This window comes from Phoenix dactylifera, chromosome 9 (assembly GCF_051530095.1).
Source record: "Phoenix dactylifera cultivar Ajwa chromosome 9, Ajwa_hap1_PhDact_Kaust_v1.1, whole genome shotgun sequence".
Classification (NCBI taxonomy): Eukaryota; Viridiplantae; Streptophyta; class Magnoliopsida; order Arecales; family Arecaceae; genus Phoenix; species Phoenix dactylifera.
In genome coordinates this window covers 27,140,477-27,158,657 of record NC_143198.1, presented here as the reverse complement: position 1 = coordinate 27,158,657, position 18,181 = coordinate 27,140,477, and the positions used below count along the sequence as shown (strand labels likewise).

Genomic DNA, 18,181 nt, shown 5'->3' with positions numbered 1-18,181 from the left:
AAATCTAAATAAGTAAAGCGCAAATCAGAAATTTGCTCTGATGGATACCCTCCGCTCCTCGTGCCTCACTCGCTTAGCTTAATTTTATGACCGATTTCGGTTGCATTCCAAGCGATAGTGGGCGCCATTCCTTCATTTCCTCACCAATAAATTAATAAACTCGCGCGTACTGCATGTCAGTTCGGTTTTTTTAGAGGACAACTCAATCACGGTGATTAAGTGGATCCAGGAGATCCAAAAGACACAAACTCGGATCACCTTTTGCTTCAAGATATCTAGATGATGACGAGGGATGGAGAAGTATTTCAGACCAAGCATGTATTTAGAGAGATCGACGGGACGGTTGATTGGGTGGCCACTTATATAGCTAATCATTTATGGAGCATTCTGTGGTCAGAAAAAGAAAGTTGTTTTGAAGATTCTGTGAGTTTGTATTTTTTTGGTTTTATTGGATATTTGGATGTGTTCGTATAAGGTTAATCCGTAAAAAAAAAAAAAAAATCACGTGTTTGATAATTCCACTCCTCTTTCTTCCGTACGAACTCTTCCCAGTTCGTTACTGTCCGGCTCAAAGGATCAAATCGCCCGACAGAACCCTGTTTGCTTCGTCCCATTTGACACGTGTCTACCGGCCGAAAGAATCTGCTCACAAATATTGTCCACGTACGTGGCCACTCTGAGCCCTCCCACGTGGCATCCTATTTTGGACCGCCCGTTCCGTGAATCGCCGCTCTGGAGCCTGCACGCGACGGGAGTGCGGTCGCTGAGTCGGAGCGCAATCATTCACGCATCGCGAAAACAGAGGCCTGGGGGTTTTGGCGGAGATCGCATCAGGGCCGTCCGTGGGGATTTCCGGTGGGGATTTCGGGTGGCCCCGTCCTTTCTTCGGACAAGGCCCGGCCTTGATGCATAATAGAAGAAGAGACCCCTAGGGATCCCGACCCGATTCCGACCTTTTCGCTGCCTCTCGTTTGCTCCTCTCCCCCCTTCTCTCCTCTCCAGCCCCCACCTCGCCGAGAGGGAGAGAGACAGAGACATAGAGAGAGAGAGATAGTGGGAATACAAATAGGGATAGAAGGGGAGCCAAAGGGAGCGTGGGATAAAAAGAGGAGCTTCGACTTGGGGTATGTTGGCTTCTTCTACTTCGTCTTCTTTTCGCTTTAATTTTGGTCTTTTTCTCTTTCTTTTGGTAGTTTGGTAGGTGAATGTATTCTCTTTTTTCTCTTTGAAGTTGGTTTTTTCTTGGAGTTTTGGGTGGTTTTATGGTATTTCTTTGAGGATTGTGCTTGTTTTTTTCCTAATTTTTTTTTGGTGGGGTAGGGGGACGCGTTTTGTAGGCTTTTCATTACTGTGGACTATACCGACCAGGTTATTTAGATCATCTTCCAGTTTCCTTTTTTGTTTTAATTTTCTGCAAGAATAGTGGTTTCTTGATTATCAAATTCTTCATCAAAAAAAATTATTTTTAACTAAAGGAATTTGTTTTCTTTGAATTCTTCTGTTCTTTCTCTAATCTTTGTATCCAGGATTGTTTTGCTTCTCAGGATTTCAGCTATTCAGGCGTGTTCTTGTTGTCAATTCTGCTTAGTTGATAAGGATTTTACCTTTTTTTTGGTTCTCTTCTATTGTTGATCTGGGTGAGATAATCAGGTGAAGTTTTAAGGGTCAGGGTCTCTGAGTCAAAAGTTAGAGCTTTAATGGGTTATTCTTGGATTTCTCGTTCTCTTGGTGGGATCTTCCCTGTTATTGGTGGACCCTTGTAGTTCCGTAACTTATTATGGTTTGATTTTTCATTTTTAATGGCAAACTAGGCTAGGATCTATTAAATAAAATTATGGCTTTCCCCGAAAATATTCATCTTTCGAGCTGCTCGCTGTTGGTGGAGATTGGGTCCATGTTACTTTATAGTTCACGGGAGCTCTAATATGCTTTTCCCCCCTATGGAAAGAGATTAATTTTAGGGAGTGGTGCAACTAAGGAGGAAGAGGGATCGAGAGATGTAGAGGTAGTTATCTGTTGGTTAAGTACAAATATTTAATTGTTTTCTGGGATGTAGTTTCCCAATTACTAGAAACGGTTGTGCTCCATTCTAGGTTGCTGTGATAGCTTTCATGAATTCTACTGGTAGATAGTTACTTTTAGTGGAGTGTAATCAATTTTTTCCTTGTAATTCATGTTGCCTAGTGACAGTGCCTCTAATGCCTGGTGTGTTCCCTTAGGGATCAGGAAGGTTTAGGACTGCAGATTTCTTGATGAGCATGGAGAGGAAGGTTGCGGTGTAACTACAAGATAGTTTATAGCTCTTGTATCTTTCTTTCTGATATAAGCAATAGCTAGACCATGTAAAACTTTCATGCACTTAATTTTTCTTTTTCATTTCCTTCTATTTTCTATTCTTTAAAATCATGTTATCTCCAGTAATAGATATTTAATTTATTTCCTTTTCATGATAAGAAAGTTCTATGTCTTCCCAACTTACTGGCCTTATAACGAGTGGACCATGCTCCTATTACAAGTATAGTAGTTATTCTCAAAATTCCCAACACTTTTCCTTTAAAAAAGTTTTAGGGATAAGTTCCATTCATCTGGCAGTAGATCCAGTTGATGCCCATGTGGCATTGAACTGCAAGAGCAAGGTATTGCTGGCACCATACCTTGCAACTTAAACCCAAATATCTTTTTTTTTTGACTTTACGGGAGATCTTCAAAAGCTATATTGGCTCCGGAGCTAAATCTTTCTATGAGATATTTATATTTTCTTAGCATCAGAGAACTTATAAAAGGTTGGGTTTTTTCCCTTGCTCCATGTGATTAGATTACTTTTCCCTATGAGAGCTTTTTGTCGGTATATAATGTTATAGCAAAAAGTTTTTCATTATTGAACTATAAATAGATTCTAAAAAACTATAACTAGAAGGTGTTTAACCAATGGAATATGACAAAGTAAATTATTATTCTGAAGCAAGTGGAGAACCAGTATATGAATCGCATGGGCACAGAAGTCATAGTCAATTAGCAGTGATATGATATGCATCATCATTTAGAACATCCTGTTGAACCAAAAATTTTGAGTATATTGTTGATAGAATTTATTAGTTTATTTCTGAATCAGGTTAGCTTTGTATTTTTAAGGTTGGTTTGAGGATACCTGAGTCTGAAGTGTTTGGGCCTGTTCATTTTGTGTTTCAATTATCAGAAATGAGCTAAAATCTGAGAAATCTTGTTCTAAATTTAAAAAGAAAAAATACAAAATACTAATAGTAGGATTCTTGCAGAAACTTGAAAAGAATAGAAAATATTAAAACAGATATAAGACATGTTTGGCTCTAAAATCATCAATATGTATTCTAAAATAGCATAAAAGACTAAGAAGTATTCTTTAAGCTGGTCAAATCATGGGATGAAGTTTATTGGTCATATTAAATAGTATAATCTAGATCAGCACGTTGACTTTTCCATTACATACTAAAAATAGAGAAGCTCTGGTGGAAACTTGTATATCAAAGAAGTAAAAGCAGAAATCATTCAATGTGTAAGATGAAAAATTGTGTATATTTATTGTATTTTCTATATCATAAATTGGGCACTGGGTGAAACCAGTCTCGCGTTGTTTGGACACCCACAATTTGGATTATTCTTTTTTGTTGCCCATAAAAATGCAAAACAGGCCAAACCATTAAATACCTGTTTTAACTTCATTTTTGGTCCAATAGTTATTGACATTTGATTTCTCAGATGCAACATTGTATTTTGCACTAATTGCAAGTTTTGATTCCCTTGTACTTATTTGGTGCATGTGTTATTCTCGTAGTAGTTTATATTTGATGGACTTTTACGTCAAAGAAAAGGACTGACTGGTTGTTTCTTGACAGTCATTCCCATAGTTTCCTTCAATCCTAGAGCTCAGTCATCAAGACATGCTGAATAAATCATAATTGCTATGAATAGATTCCATCTTTCGGTGGAAGAAATGGAAGTTGTCAAATAAATCATCATTGCTATGAATAGATATCTCGCGTGAGGAAATATGGAATTATAATCAACATTCCATCTATGGTAAGTCTTTTTCTTTTCAAAAAAGGCTTATGCTAACCATTTTACTGGAAAATACTAGGTTTTAGTTAGAGGTGCACTAGGAGAATTATGTGGCACATTTAAGGAGACATAGGGATGCATATGCAGTTCGCATTTTTAATATTTAAAAATAAATAAATATATAAAGATTCAAATAGGAACATCAAGAGTAGTAACGTTAATAACTATAACTTTGCAATCTGAAATGTTAATGATTCCCCGTGCCTCCCTTGCACTTGAACTCTCTCTCTCTCTCTGTGTCCCCTCTCTTTATTTGGACACCTGCAGCCCAGCTAAGACTCATATGTCAGCTGCTTTGAACCGTTGTAGCTCCTGGCAGCGGGCTGCTATGGCATCTGAGAAAAGTATAGATTTGCCGCTAAATAAAAAAAATTGAATGGTATAAATGGAACTGCTATTGACTTGAAAATCTTGCTGAGAACTTTCCAAAAACTGTTTCTCTAGAGATGCTTTGATTCTACTATATTTTATGAGTCCAACAGCCAATAGTCATGCTATGCTGATTATTTCCATGGGTCTATGATCTTGATGATCTGATTGTGTGAAAGATCGTTTCCTTGGATTTGGGCTGAGAATCGATCTTCTTGTCGATATTACCATTTTCTCTTGGATACCTGGTGTTGGCAGATCTAATTACTATGGGTCCACAGCTTCAGAAGAAACTACTTGATCGACTATTTTTGTTCTTACTATCCTGCTTCCAGTTTCAGCTGATGTTTTTGGTTGTAGTTTTCTAAGGCCTTGATCCCTTTTTTTTACCAAAAGGGGCAAAAAGATTTTCTTTGATTAACTAATTGACTTTCTAATTTCGAAGTAATGGCTGTTCGCTTTAATTCTATTTTGTAAGTAACCTATTGTTATACCCATAGTTTCCTAAAATTGTATCAAGTAGCTCTAGCTTTATCTCTGGACTGTTTTGGACATGTTTTCAGACCTTCCTGAATAATAATCAACTTATGGTACTGTACATTTATCAATTTCACTCCATACTAATGTGACAAGATTTTTGCATTGTTTACTTTTAAAATGATTTTTATTGAAAGCTGAATGGAAATGTAAAGCTGAATGGAACTGTGCAAATTGCCTTGTTTCGCAATTGATGTTTCTCATGTGGACTTGCAGTGCATATCTCATGTGTTGTTCAAATGCCTGCATTGACAATGAAGAATAAATTAAGCAGCGAATGTGTAAGACGACATGGTCTCCATGTATGCCGCAATTCAACTAAAATATCAAAAGATTCGTGCTCTCAAGTTAAATCATTGGAACAGGCAGCTGTATTGGACACTTGTATTCAAAATCATCAGGATGGTAAGTGACGATATGTTTAGTCTTCTAGCAAGAGAAAAACAAAGCATAACCAATCCCATTTCATTGACTCAACTATGCCTCGCAATTTTTTGACATTAGAGCTTAAATTTGCACTCTATGCATGCCTTTTTGAAATCTTTTTTTCCGAACATTTTTCCTAGATTTTTGTAGGTTTTTTTACCCTTCATTTATTTGACCTATGAAGAAGGATGTTAGCATTTCTTAATATTCTTCTTATTTTTTAGCTCATTTTGCTCATTTTCCTTCTTTTCGATGCCCATAAAAATGGAAAAACATAACTAGTATTCCATTAGTCATATCTTTATTGCCCTAGTTTTGAAATTTATTCTCATAAATCTCTGTTACAAGATTATTTATTATCACATGAATCTTTAGGTTTCTTCTAAACATAACTAATATTCCATTAAGCATATCTCTATGCCCTAGTTTTGAAATTTATTCTCATAAATTCCTGTTACAGGATTATTTCACTATCACATGAGACTCTATGTTTCTATTGGCAAAAAACTTTTTGAGGTGTTAAACCTTCATATAGTACACTTTTATGTTATTCAGAGACCTTTTTGCCATCCCCCTTTGGTTAACTCTTAACAACTCTGTTGGCTGAATCTTCCAAGTGCAGGTTCTTCAAATATTGACATATCTGGACAGAACATTGTGATCACAGAAGCTAAAGATTTCCAGAACATATTGGATGAAGCCTCTACCCATATTCTGAAGGTGTCATCATTATCTGCTCCTTTGTCAATTGGACAATTGGTAAATTATGTGCCTTGTTGGTGGTGCTCTTACATACCATACTGTTTACTCGATATAAGGTTATGTACAATATTATATTACTTATTTTTTCATTTTTGTTTAAACCCACATTGTTCTGCTTGTATTCCAACCTCCCCCCTGGCCTCCTCACTGCAGTCACCATGATTAACAACTTGGTTCTGGCAACTGATTTGGTGAAGTGCTACCGCATAATTAATTAAAGTGCAACCACATAATTAATTAAAACCATTTGAAGTTTCAAAAGACAATTTATTCATGCATATGCATAAAGTATATATGCTTATGTATTGTTTACACTTTTTAGTTGCTGTATTGATGTTAATTTAGTGGCTTTATTGATGGGATCCTACAGTTGTTAGGCCTTGGCACTAGTCGGACTCTAAGTCTTAGAAAGTGATTGAGTCGCTTACTGCTTTTTTATTTATCTCCTGAAATGATCATTGGATGCTATTGGCATGGTAACAAAGAAAGTGATTCAGAGGAGGAAGAAAGAGGGAGAGAAAAGTGAGAAGAAAACTAGGCACCCATATGGTCATAAGTTGATCAATTAGGTAGGTGAAATTGATCTGTATGAGAGGTATTTTACTTGAAATACAATACGTGACACAATAGGACTGGGTATAATTATCAAAGCACAGAGTATATGATGTCAGGTGACTTAGGAAGCTTCTTTTAGTGTTGTAGCTTAGGTTTCAAGAATATTGGATTTCTAGAGATTTTCTTTGAGTGGCTCGATCCATTTTCCTAGTCTTTTTAAATTTACTATGCTTGTCCCTAAGCTGGAGTTAAAAGACATGCTCGAGGTACTTGAGTATATGTCGATAATTAGGTACAAAAGAAGGGTGTAATTGGCCTTTATCAGAGAGATTTCATTTTGGATATCATATTTGGTGATACATTTTCAGATCTAATTATGAAAATACGAGTTTTTGGAATCAGGTGACTTGGATGGATTCTTCTTGATTTTATAGCTTGGGTGTTAGCAACACTAGGATTTCTTGTGATTTTCATTAGGTGGATCAGTCCATTTAGATAATTCTTTCTTTTCCAATGAATGTTTTCCCATATATGTTTTTGATGGTTATATAAGATACAAAATAGATGTATATAGGGTTGATTCATGGCAAGGTTTTAAATCCCACAAGATAGGTTGTCTTGCTTTCTCCATGTAACAGGATGCCCGTCTATCTTGCCTTGTCCCAACAGCCATCTGGTAGGTAACCTCCGTCTTTCCCCATCTTCTTTCTTTTTTTTTTCTTTTTTTATTTTTTATTTTTTCCTTCTCTCTTTTCTTTATTCCTTCTTTCCTTCATTCCGTACCATTTTCTTCTTTCTTTCCTTTCTTCCTTCTATCCTTCCTTTCTTTTCTTCTCCCTTCCTTTCTTTCTTTCCTTTTACTTCTTCTTTCCTTTCATTTTTCCCCTTTTCTTCTTCTTTCATCCTTTCTTTCTTTCTTTCTTTCTTTCCTCTTTCTTCTTCTTTCTCCTCATGGATAGGTTTTGGAGCCCGACCCGTTGTCCCTGTCCCGTTTTCTCACAAGAATGAGACGGGATGGCCAGGATCCCCCCATCCCGTGAGGACTTTAAACCTCGATTTACGGTTTCTAATTGCTGAGGAGACATAAAGTTAAAGGAGTGGGGATTCGTTGATATTATGGAGACATGAAAAATCTTGGATTAAGGGTTTTTGAAGAACAATTATTGCATATAATCTGTTAAATTTTTTTAAAAACTTTAAACAAACATTAGAGGAGGAATGAAGAAGAGAACAAGGGGAAAAGAAACTCAGAAAAAGGAGATGGATTTGGGAAAAATCACAATTGGGCAAGTTTTAAGAAAGTGTGCTTAAAGAGTGTCATGGAATAAATAACATGCATAAAGGAGTAGTATGAGGAGTTTCAAGCATGTGCCATGACATAAGTGAGTTTGCTATAATGGTAGGCCAACACCAAGGGCTTCTCTTTAGCCTATATGTCTATACTTTTTTCATATGTGAACTTAGTTGCAAATTGAAGTTGGAAGTATGGAGAAAATCTTTGGAGATGAGGGTCTAAAGAGTGATCATTTTCCACTATCTTGGATCTGTTTTATAATATGTAGGCTAATATGAAAACTTTTAAATGGAATCGGAAGTGGGGTTAAAAAATTGGAGATGTGCTTTGGAAGGTGTTTTAATCACATTTTTCTTTGAGACATAGAGGGAGATATTAAAATACAACAACAAGGCCTAAGATATTGTATGGATCAAACTATCAGGCAATAGAGAGTCCAACACATTTGATGAGTATGGTGGAGTCAGAGATAAGAGTGCTAAGTTGGATGTGTGTTAAGAAAGTTTAGAATTAGAAACAAACACATTAGAGGAATTTTAGGAATTGCATCAATTTGAGAAATTTGTTGCGCAAAGTCAACTAGATTGTATGGGAATTTGTAATGAAGAAGTGAAGCCCTATTATGAAGAGCAGCTCCTTTTTTTAAGTGCAGTGGCAAGACAAGATAGAGGTTGATGCCTTTGGCTGATGGTGATAGTAACTGGGCCAGGTTGGATCCGAATAACATGAAAAATGGTGAGATAGGATTTGGAAAAAATGCTAGTTATAATGTGCAGCTCTTGTGGGAATGAACGACGAAAGATACATAAAGTTAACACAATAGTTGAGATAAATCTTGTTGATCAAAATTATGATTAGATTACGATCATGTTGTGGCCTATGAGTGTATTTGCCTTTAAAAAATCTTTTATCTGCCTGGTGTTTGGTCTGCTTAGAACTAATATTTTTGCATAATTCTTTATACAATTCATTCAGTAGGTTGTCTTTAGCTAGCCTTATATTTTGTGGACTGTCAAATGAATGTTTTTTCTAAATATTGTGCAATTTTTTGGCCATGATTAATTGTGGGCATAGATTACACAATTTGGAGAGGAGGTAAGGAATAAGGCTTTTCTTGAGCACTTCGATATTATATAGGTCTCAGTTTAGTAACTCATTATCATAACTACCATGGCCAAATAAAATATGAGATTTGCGGCAATTGAATGATGCAATCATTGAAAGTTTCAAGGTGCACTAAAGTTCTTTTTTTTTCTTTCTTTTTCTTCATTTCAGTTGATGGATGGGTTTGGCCAGTTTACATTTGGAGTTAATTAACCCATTTATTGTGCTGAGTAAGTAATTTCTAGATAACAACTTAAGCTAGTCATATTTTAATTTTCACTTTTTAATCAATCAGCCAATGTAAGAGGTATATTGACGCAAAACCAGATCATAGAAATTGGCTTTTAGAAAAATACGGTCTCATGTGAATTCCGGTTATATTTGAAAAATCATCTAGCAAGTCACGTCTATATCAAGGAAGGATTCTTAATGTGAGTCAAAAAGGTTGGTTTGCTTAGTTTGAATACTGGAAGGATGGGAGCTGTGATTTGAACAGCCATCATATGTTGGGCTATATTGTGCCCATCATTTTGCTTTTCTTCTTTCACATCATGTTAGATATAAAACCTCTCCTTATCACTTTTTTAGTTGGTGATTCCTAAAGAAACTGGTGGTGCTCTGTAAGATGTCTATCATAGTTACACAAAGAGACCTCGGTCAATTCTGAGCTTCAGCAGTAATCCACTAATAGAAATTGAGGTTGTACACTGGCTTCTTGGTATCCAATTAACAGTCCCACGTTATTTTGAATATTTCTATGTTTATTTGTTGATTGGCCCCTCTACATCTCTGTCAAACAATACCTAGATCATCTTTAACATTAAATCGTGGGCAAAGCCATATAACAACATTCATTTAGGTATCATTATGGATTTGTTACATTAAACTGATCATTCAAACTCCTGAGTGTAAAAGAAAGTCTCCATATCTTACTGAAGACCATGACCTTAATCTGTCTTTAAATTCCTTCAGTTCGTACTTACAAGATTTATGAGAATTCTGCTTTATTAAGATATTTCATCTCATTTAGTATACCTTGCAACATCCCGTTAAGTTCAATAACTTTCACTGTTGCTCATCAAAGCAATAACTGTAGAATGAGGATTTGTCAAAGATCATTAGAAAAATTGATGGGGACATTGGTCATTATAGTGAGCATAATTGCTTCGGCATTTGGTGAATTTGTACTTTCTACTATGATTCATAATTACTATATATTGGTTTAGCAGAGTCGTTATCGTTACTTATGCATTGAGTATTTGTTTAATGTTCTTTGGACTTGGCAAGTTATACTTTATGTGGTTTTTTGTATTAAATATGCCGTTACAATGTGCAGGGTTCGCTATCAGCGACATGCCCATGTAACATGGAAACTATTTTCTCTCATAATCTTGAGGACAATGATGCTCAGTTAAAACTGATGAATCATAGTGATGCAGGTACCCCAGGCATCTCAAAATTTTTGATGGAATAGTATGCAAGTCAAGCAATTTGCTTTACTCAGTGTAAAACCTCAGGGTGCTTTCATTTGATTTATTCTGCATAATATTTGCAAGTTGGTTCTGTTTCAGAATTGTATTATTCTCCTCCTTAATCATGATAATGATTAAAGAAGACATTCCATGCTTAATGTTTTAAAGTCATGCGTGTCAGAGAGACAGGCAATATGGAAATGCATAGTGTCTATTGGGAAACTAGCCAAGGTTTGCAACTATTTATTGGACAGAAAAATTTAACCCTTAAAAATTTGGAAGCAACAGGCAGCTGCAAAAAGTCGAGAGGAAGTAACTTGGAATGCCAGGATAATATATTTCTTTTAATTGCTCTTATATTATTAGGAGAAAGTTTCTCAAAATACAACAAAACTTCCTTTTATATCTCAAGAAAGTTAGAGTGAAGCGTACGCTAGTTGCTATTGTGGGATCAAATGAATTTTAATTTAATATTTATTTTTCATTTTTTTTTCTTTTTTGGACATAATTCTGACCTAACAATTTAGGCCCACTGTTGAGATTTAGGAGTCCTTTATAGTTGAAAATGATTTAAGGTTGTGATGATGGGATGCAACTTCTGATTATATGTTGTGCATCATTAAATAGACTCATTTTGACCAAAGCTATATGGGCCTGAAGGCGTGATGGTGGGATAACAGGTGAAAATGCCTTCTTGTTTTAATCATAAGTTAGTTTAAGGGATCGGCATACTTAATTAAAATTGATTGTTTGGATTAAATCTTGGTTCCTTATGGTTTAAGTCAATGCAATCTATATGTAAAGGTCGTAAGGCCATTCCCGATATTTAAAGTTTTTGATGAAATTAATAAATATTTGGGTTCTTTTTCTCTCACCATTTTCTAATTCTTTTGTTCTCTTTCCTTGTTCCGAGGCTTGAGGATTTCGAGCATCCAAAGCAACAATTTTTTTTGACTTGGAATGTGATTTATTCTCATGCATTTTCTGCATGAAATATGAAAATGCATCATATTTAAAAGAAAGGATCATAGATCTGAACGGAATCACATATTCAATCACCTCAATCTTTTCTGCATTTGGCTAATAGATGGTTTGAATATGTGCTGGAAAACATAAAATATTGTTAGTGTTCAACAGGATTTGAAAAACACAATATCGAAAAAAAGAAAAACATGTAAGAATCACAAAAGAAAAGAAGCAGAAAAGCGATTTTGCAATAGTGTCTGCATGAGTGCTTCCTCAAGATTTGCTAGAGGAGCATCAAGTTTTCTGAGACAAATGCTTAAGGGAGTGCCAAGGACATCCAGCAGCTCTCAGCACTTGGGCGTTTAGGTGTTCACGGCATCCTAAAGCTTGGGCCTCTATGGATACTGGAGGTCTTTTAAGGCTTGTATTTTTCATGTGAAAGTCCTAAAAAGTTTCAGTTGAACCTCATCGATTAAAGAGATAACCAAACTATCATAAATTAGTTATGAGTTGTGCTGCAAGGTTCGTGATCTTGGTATTGGACCCTGTACCAGTACCATGCTAATAGAGTGTTGGTACACTCAATACGTGGTTTGATTCGGCGTAGCCATATCGAGTCTCAATTTGGTACTATTATAGTGCGATACACCCGATACAGAGCAGTACGCACCAGTACGCCAACCTTGTCTATCTATGCATCTGTATGGGTAGTACTTTAGTAGTGTAAAACTAGCAATAATATTTAGTGTTCTTTTTTTGCTGGGAATTATTTATTAATGCTAGCACTTATATTTGCATAATGTTATATCTGGTTTAGTGTCATTATATGCATTAGACTTTATAATAGTTCTAACATTACCATCAGTATGTCATATGCTCTATTATCCATTTCAGTACTAGAATTTGTGTTACAAATCTGGTGTCTATAATGATGCAAGTCCTATTTAAGTACAAGATGTAATAGTAATGATGTTATTACCACTATCTCGATAGATAAAAACCTTACCAAACTTGATCTTCAATTATAGTATCTCGATAGTATGAGAAAATCTTAAGGCCAGAGAAAAGGACAAGGAGACGACCAAGGGTACAAAAGAAGTCGAGAAAAGGGTTGTTCAGTCTTTCTTGCTGGTTGGACACCATACCTTCAATTATAGGACTCAATGATTGGTAACAGACCAAAATGTTTTCTAATGTTGCCAGCGGTCGTGTTGGTAGAAACTCAGCCATGGGTCTGAAACACTTTGAAACATGACCTGACTGCTTTTGACTCAATTCAGGCAACATAGCCATCCACTTAAGTTAACTGAACACAAATTATCATCATAAAATCAATACTAGCACCATGGTATGAGATACCATCTGTATTTGTAACATAAAAGTTTTTCTAATTGGAATTACAACCAAGCGCATAACAAGATTAGCATACTGTAGTCCAACACTAAGATTAATTATGGTACTACAGTACCAGTTCAACATCAAGATTTGTCTTTAGATCAATAGGATCGAGTATCATTTACATCTGTACCAATGAATATAGGCAGTTGTCATCCTGCCAAGCTATAGCCTGCAGCACAGTCACAGATTATAGTGCTGTAGATGTTGATGTCAGTATCTGGCTTCGAAATTTATACAGAAGCTTCATTCTTCTCTGTATTCAAGTCCAGAGGGATTGCTTCTTGATCATCTATTGAGGGAGTTGTCAGGTAAAATTTTCACAGGTCACCATTGATTGCTCTGGTGCTACCTAAGAGCACCAAGTACTGGGTATTGTGTACCATATTGAAGGAGACCAGCCCAAACTGTATGCAACTTCTTTGTGGACGACTGCCAACTGTGCAAGATATTATACAACAGAAAAGATTGCTCTGGCACTTTGGTGAAATCCTATGCATTGACAATATACATGACTAAATACATAAGAAAGGAGCTTGAGCAAAACCTATGCAATAAAAATATAAACTGCTAAATAAATAAGAAGAGAATGCAGGATGATTGAGAAGCAAAGAATGGAGAGATAGAGAGTGATGTTTGGAGGATAAAAAAGGGCATCCTAGTGCACTAGGCCCTTGCCACCGTGCGGTCTAGGGAGCGTTAGATGGGCGCAGCCTTACTCTCACTTGCAGAGAAGCTGTTTTTGCGTTTCGAACTCGCGACACCCAAATTACAATGGAGCAATTTTACCATTGCACCAAGGCCTGTCCTCTATATAATTTATAGACGGCTATATAGATTGATGTCCGATATGACTGTTTAAAGCTCCTTGTAGCTTGGTGTATAGATTATACTTGCCGTTTTTTCTTAGCTTGTCCTTGATATACTTGGATTCAAGCATCCATTTGTTGTTGTACATGCAATGGCAGCTTGGTAAATTTGTACATATAAAACATTATATCTCATTATTTTGCGGGTTATTTCGTGACCAAATTTACTCTTTTCGCAGTTAAAGATGAGAATTCTGAATTGCCTCATCTTGTTGCTGATGAGAGTGATGATGGAAGTTGTAGTTCAAGTGATTCTCAAACTTGCAGTGTATTGAATTTCTATAGCTCTGAGAGTTTTCCTGCTTTACCCTTTGATACTGATATGGGATTTACATATGTCATAAATGCTGCTTGTTCTAGTCACGAGCTTACAAATTCTGACATAATGATTGATATGGCGGAGAGATACATGATACTGCCTTTCCTAGAGAAAACAGCAGAAACCAGCAACATTCATGTTGAGGAGTCCGAAGAAACAATGATGAATTCTGATGATGCATGCTTGTATCTAGCAATTCACGAAATGAAATCATCTGATCAGGAAACTGAGATAACTTGTTGTGGTGATTTGGATAAAATTGAGTGCTTTGATCCACAGTTGGCATTTAGTAGTTTAGCTGATTTACCTGAAGCACTTTCACCTGTTTGTCCTATCTTGCTTCCAAAGGAATTGCAGAAAACGAAGCCTATTACCCTTGTACTTGATTTGGACGGTAAGCTGAGTTGAAAATTTGTATTCATTGTCATAGAAAATTTCCTAGTTTGTAGTATTTTAAAGATGCTGCTTCTTTGATTGTTCTTAATTTTAATTGGAAACTATTTTAAAGTGCATCAAGCTGTGTTACGTGGTCCATGTATGCCATCTTTTTTTTACAGAGTAATTAAGAAAGCATTTTTCTGTCTCCGATGCAGAAACTCTTGTCCATTCTACCTTGGAGCATTGTGATGATGCTGACTTTACCTTTCCAGTCTTCCTTAACATGAAACAACATACCGTATATGTTAGATGTAGGCCTCACCTGCAGCTGTTTCTGGAGAGGGTAGCTCAGATATTTGAGATTGTCATTTTCACAGCCAGTCAAAGTATCTATGCAGAACAGCTATTGGATATACTGGATCCAGAGAAAAAGTTGATTTCACAGCGTATTTATCGTGAATCATGCATATTTTCTGATGGCAGCTATACAAAGGACCTGACTGTTTTAGGAGTTGATTTGGCAAAAGTTGCCATAATCGACAATTCTCCACAGGTAGTATTGCCCCTCTGTATCTGCAAGTTTGTGAGGGTTCAGCTAGAGTACTCATCTACTACTAAATAAAATTTCTCATTAAAAGTTTATTTACTTTGCTGCTAATCAATGAACTATTGTTACATTTTCCTCCATAAGTTGCCAGTATGTTTCACATGGAGAGCCTTTTTGGTTGCGTTGCCAATTTTCTGTTTTTGTTTTGTTTCAGGTTTTCTAGAAACAGGTAACATTTTGGTCATCAAAATCATATAGTCATATTTCAATGGGATTTTTTCTTTAGTTTCCAATGGGGTAAAAATTTTTGACTATCTGAATTTTTTAAAATTTAAGAAACCATTTTTAAAGGCGAAGAAATGAAAGCTGAGCATATTTTATATCATGATACTGTTTTTCTGTTCTTAAACAATAGAAAACAATAAATAGATGAACCATCAAGTGAGTCCATCACTATGAGATTTCAAATTACTTGGATGACAGGTTGAGAGTTGGAAAATTCTGCATTTCTTGACTTTGGTATTGAGATTTAATAGTTAAAAATTTATTCAGAAGATTATCATTTGAAGAGCATAAGCCAAATTTATCTTGCTTTCACGTGCACACACATATTGTCTTCTGTCATCAAATATTTTTAGTATAAAAATACTGTAAGTAATAGAAACTATGAGATGATTACTTATTTATTTCTCTATCTTTCATCCTTGATTCCAGGTTTTCCAGTTGCAAGTAAATAATGGGATACCTATTAAGAGTTGGTTTCATGATCCGTCAGACCATGCATTGCTTCAATTACTTCCCTTCCTTGAGAGCCTGGCAGATGCAGATGATGTCCGTCCCATTATTGCAAAGAAATTCAGAAATAAGGAATGACGACGTTTGTTGGGGAAGCCGTAAGTTTGGTTTTTTTACTACTATGACTTTCTACAATATCTCATCCTTTTGAAGAACTGTTACATTATATATATACATATATATATATATATATATATAATATATATATATATATTAGGTCTTTTATCTTCATTGTATGCATGGTATGCTGAACCAGTCTGTACCGGCTGGTTTAGCATGTACCGTACTGGTACCGGGGGCAACCGGTATGGTTCAGCCATGGAAAATGGTTCTGGACCCTATGGGGTCGTATCCAACCGGTTTCCGTTGACCGGTTTGCACTGGTATGCGCGGGGAAGAAGGGAGAGGAAGAAAGAAGAGGAAAAGAGAGAGGAGGAGAAGAAGAAGAAGAAGGGGTATGCGCCGTCTTCTTACCCCGATGAGGATCACCCCCCTCCCAAGATCCTTTCGCCCCTCCTTGCTCGGGAGAAGAGAGGAGAAGAGAGGAGGAGAGAGGAGAAGAAAGGAGGAAGGAAGGAGAAGATTCGGAAAGAAGGAAGAAGAGAAAGAAAAGAAAAAGAAAATTAAAAAAAAGGGAGCGTGGCCACGGCGCGCGCGCGGTGGGGGGGTTGTTGCGCTCGCAGGGAAACGCGCCATGCGCGGGGAAACAAGCAAGAAGGCGCCCACGCGTGGGGAACGTGCGGGGAAGGGAAGCGTCCCGTGCGCGTTGGGCAGTGCACCCTGCGTGAAACCAAATCTCTCTCTCTCCCTCTCTCTCTCTCTCTCTCTCTTATGTCATGCTATCTTATGTCATCCTGATTTTCATTGAAAATAAAATTCTTAAATTTAATATGACATTGAAAGTATTCTAACAGAGTGGAAACCATTAACGATTACTAATTTATTGATCTTGTTTTCTGATCTCAGTTTTCCAGTTACAACTGAACAATGGATTACCTATTAAGAGTAGGTTGGGTGATCTTCATACCATGCACTGATTTCAACCATGGCCAGTGCAGGTGATTTTCATCCCATTATTGTGAAGATACTCTGCAATAAAAAGAAAAGGTGTTTGTTCAGACAACCATGGGTTTAGTTCGTTGCCTCCTTTCACTTTCTACAGAATCTCATCCTTCAGGTAGCTTCCCTCAGAATCAACACATTTTTTCTCTCATCTTTATTCCCATTTATTTATGGCAATGACTCTTGTAACTCGCAGATGGTTGCTGATGGTTGTATATATGGATGATGCCAAAGCTAACTGCCTAGAGTCCTATGTTCCTTTGATCTTATTTTGGTCACGTAGGTGTGTATGAGAATAATGTTCTTGCATTATTGGGTGCTCGGTTGGCTGATAAATGGACGTCGTTAATAATTCATCTATTAATAAATCATGACTTGGTTGTATCAGTCCACAGTAATGGACTTAATTTTATGCATTTTACTGCCAAGAGTTGTATATAAGTTGACTGGTGGTGCGCTCCTCCAGAGAAAAGGCAAAAAAGGTTGACTGCTGCCACTGTTCTATATTTCATATGATGACCATAAGATGGGTGGTACAAACAATGGAATACCAATATTGAAGAGGGGCTGCTTGTAAGTAAAGGAGTATAAGGAGGGCTCCACATACCTCATACCTACACAATCCGGGACCTAAAGTTCGGTTTCTGGTACAATCACCGGGAGACTTTCCCCGAAAAATTGGCTGGCATCATTAAAGATATTTGTTGCTTGGAGGTTTAAATGTCATTATAATCAACAATTTTACTTGTGGCGTCCAGGCTGTGTCTGTGCTTTTAAATGGCTAAATGCACAAGTAATTGTAGATCATGTTAATTATATGATATAAGATTGATGACTATCTGAATAATCTGATTATGTTGGTGTATGTCATGGAGTTATATGGGTGTAGTTTGATAGTAGTCAAGTCTCGTAAACAGGTAAGGAGAAAACTCATGAAATTACCTCCTCTGTTGCTGACAAATTCCTAATCAAGGGCCTCTTCTAAGAATCATCAAAGGTGATTAACAAGATATGTGGCCTTTTCATAATCTTTTAGATCCTCGGGAATTTCTATGCTTGAAATTGCCTACATGGCTAGAGGAAAAAAAATATTTTTTGCGATTGTGGCCATGAAGCCATCCTCTGAAGCCTTTGTCCATAATATTTATTTATTAATAAATCATAGAAATTCACTAATATCTTCTCTTGGAACTACCGTAGGAGGTAGAGGTGGTGATGGCTTTGATGCAAGGCAGA

The 18,181-nt window shown here is 36.5% G+C and overlaps 1 protein-coding gene across 17 annotated transcripts; it reads left to right on the top strand.

Annotated features, from left to right (window-relative positions):
- Window positions 1-734: 734 nt before the first annotated feature.
- LOC103713237 (uncharacterized) lies at window positions 735-17,792 on the top strand. Of its 17 annotated transcripts, none has more exons than XM_039131582.2 (10): window positions 940-1,124; window positions 3,873-4,056; window positions 5,218-5,406; window positions 6,050-6,186; window positions 10,479-10,581; window positions 14,024-14,557; window positions 14,757-15,094; window positions 15,803-15,981; window positions 16,937-17,060; window positions 17,142-17,456. In XM_039131582.2, exons 3-8 carry the CDS (start codon window positions 5,241-5,243, stop codon window positions 15,959-15,961), a joined length of 1,437 nt encoding a protein of 478 aa, XP_038987510.2. In that variant the 5' UTR covers window positions 940-1,124; window positions 3,873-4,056; window positions 5,218-5,240; the 3' UTR covers window positions 15,962-15,981; window positions 16,937-17,060; window positions 17,142-17,456. The 17 variants fall into 17 exon arrangements, with proteins under 17 accessions (XP_038987512.2, XP_088560826.1, XP_088560831.1 ...); XM_088704701.1 differs by lacking the exon at window positions 940-1,124 and adding an exon at window positions 1,363-2,005 and having other exon boundaries at window positions 17,142-17,792; XM_039131584.2 differs by lacking the exon at window positions 3,873-4,056 and having other exon boundaries at window positions 735-1,124; window positions 16,850-17,060; window positions 17,142-17,792.
- The last annotated feature ends 389 nt before the right edge of the window (window positions 17,793-18,181 follow it).

Excerpts from the sequence above, each read along its gene's own strand:
- LOC103713237 (XM_039131584.2), top strand. The coding sequence starts at position 5,241 with ATGCCTGCATTGACAATGAAGAATAAATTAAGCAGCGAATGTGTAAGA. Across the intron at positions 10,582-14,023 it reads GATGAATCATAGTGATGCAG|TTAAAGATGAGAATTCTGAA; the intron begins GTACCCCAGGCA and ends CTCTTTTCGCAG. Across the intron at positions 15,095-15,802 it reads TAATCGACAATTCTCCACAG|GTTTTCCAGTTGCAAGTAAA; the intron begins GTAGTATTGCCC and ends CCTTGATTCCAG.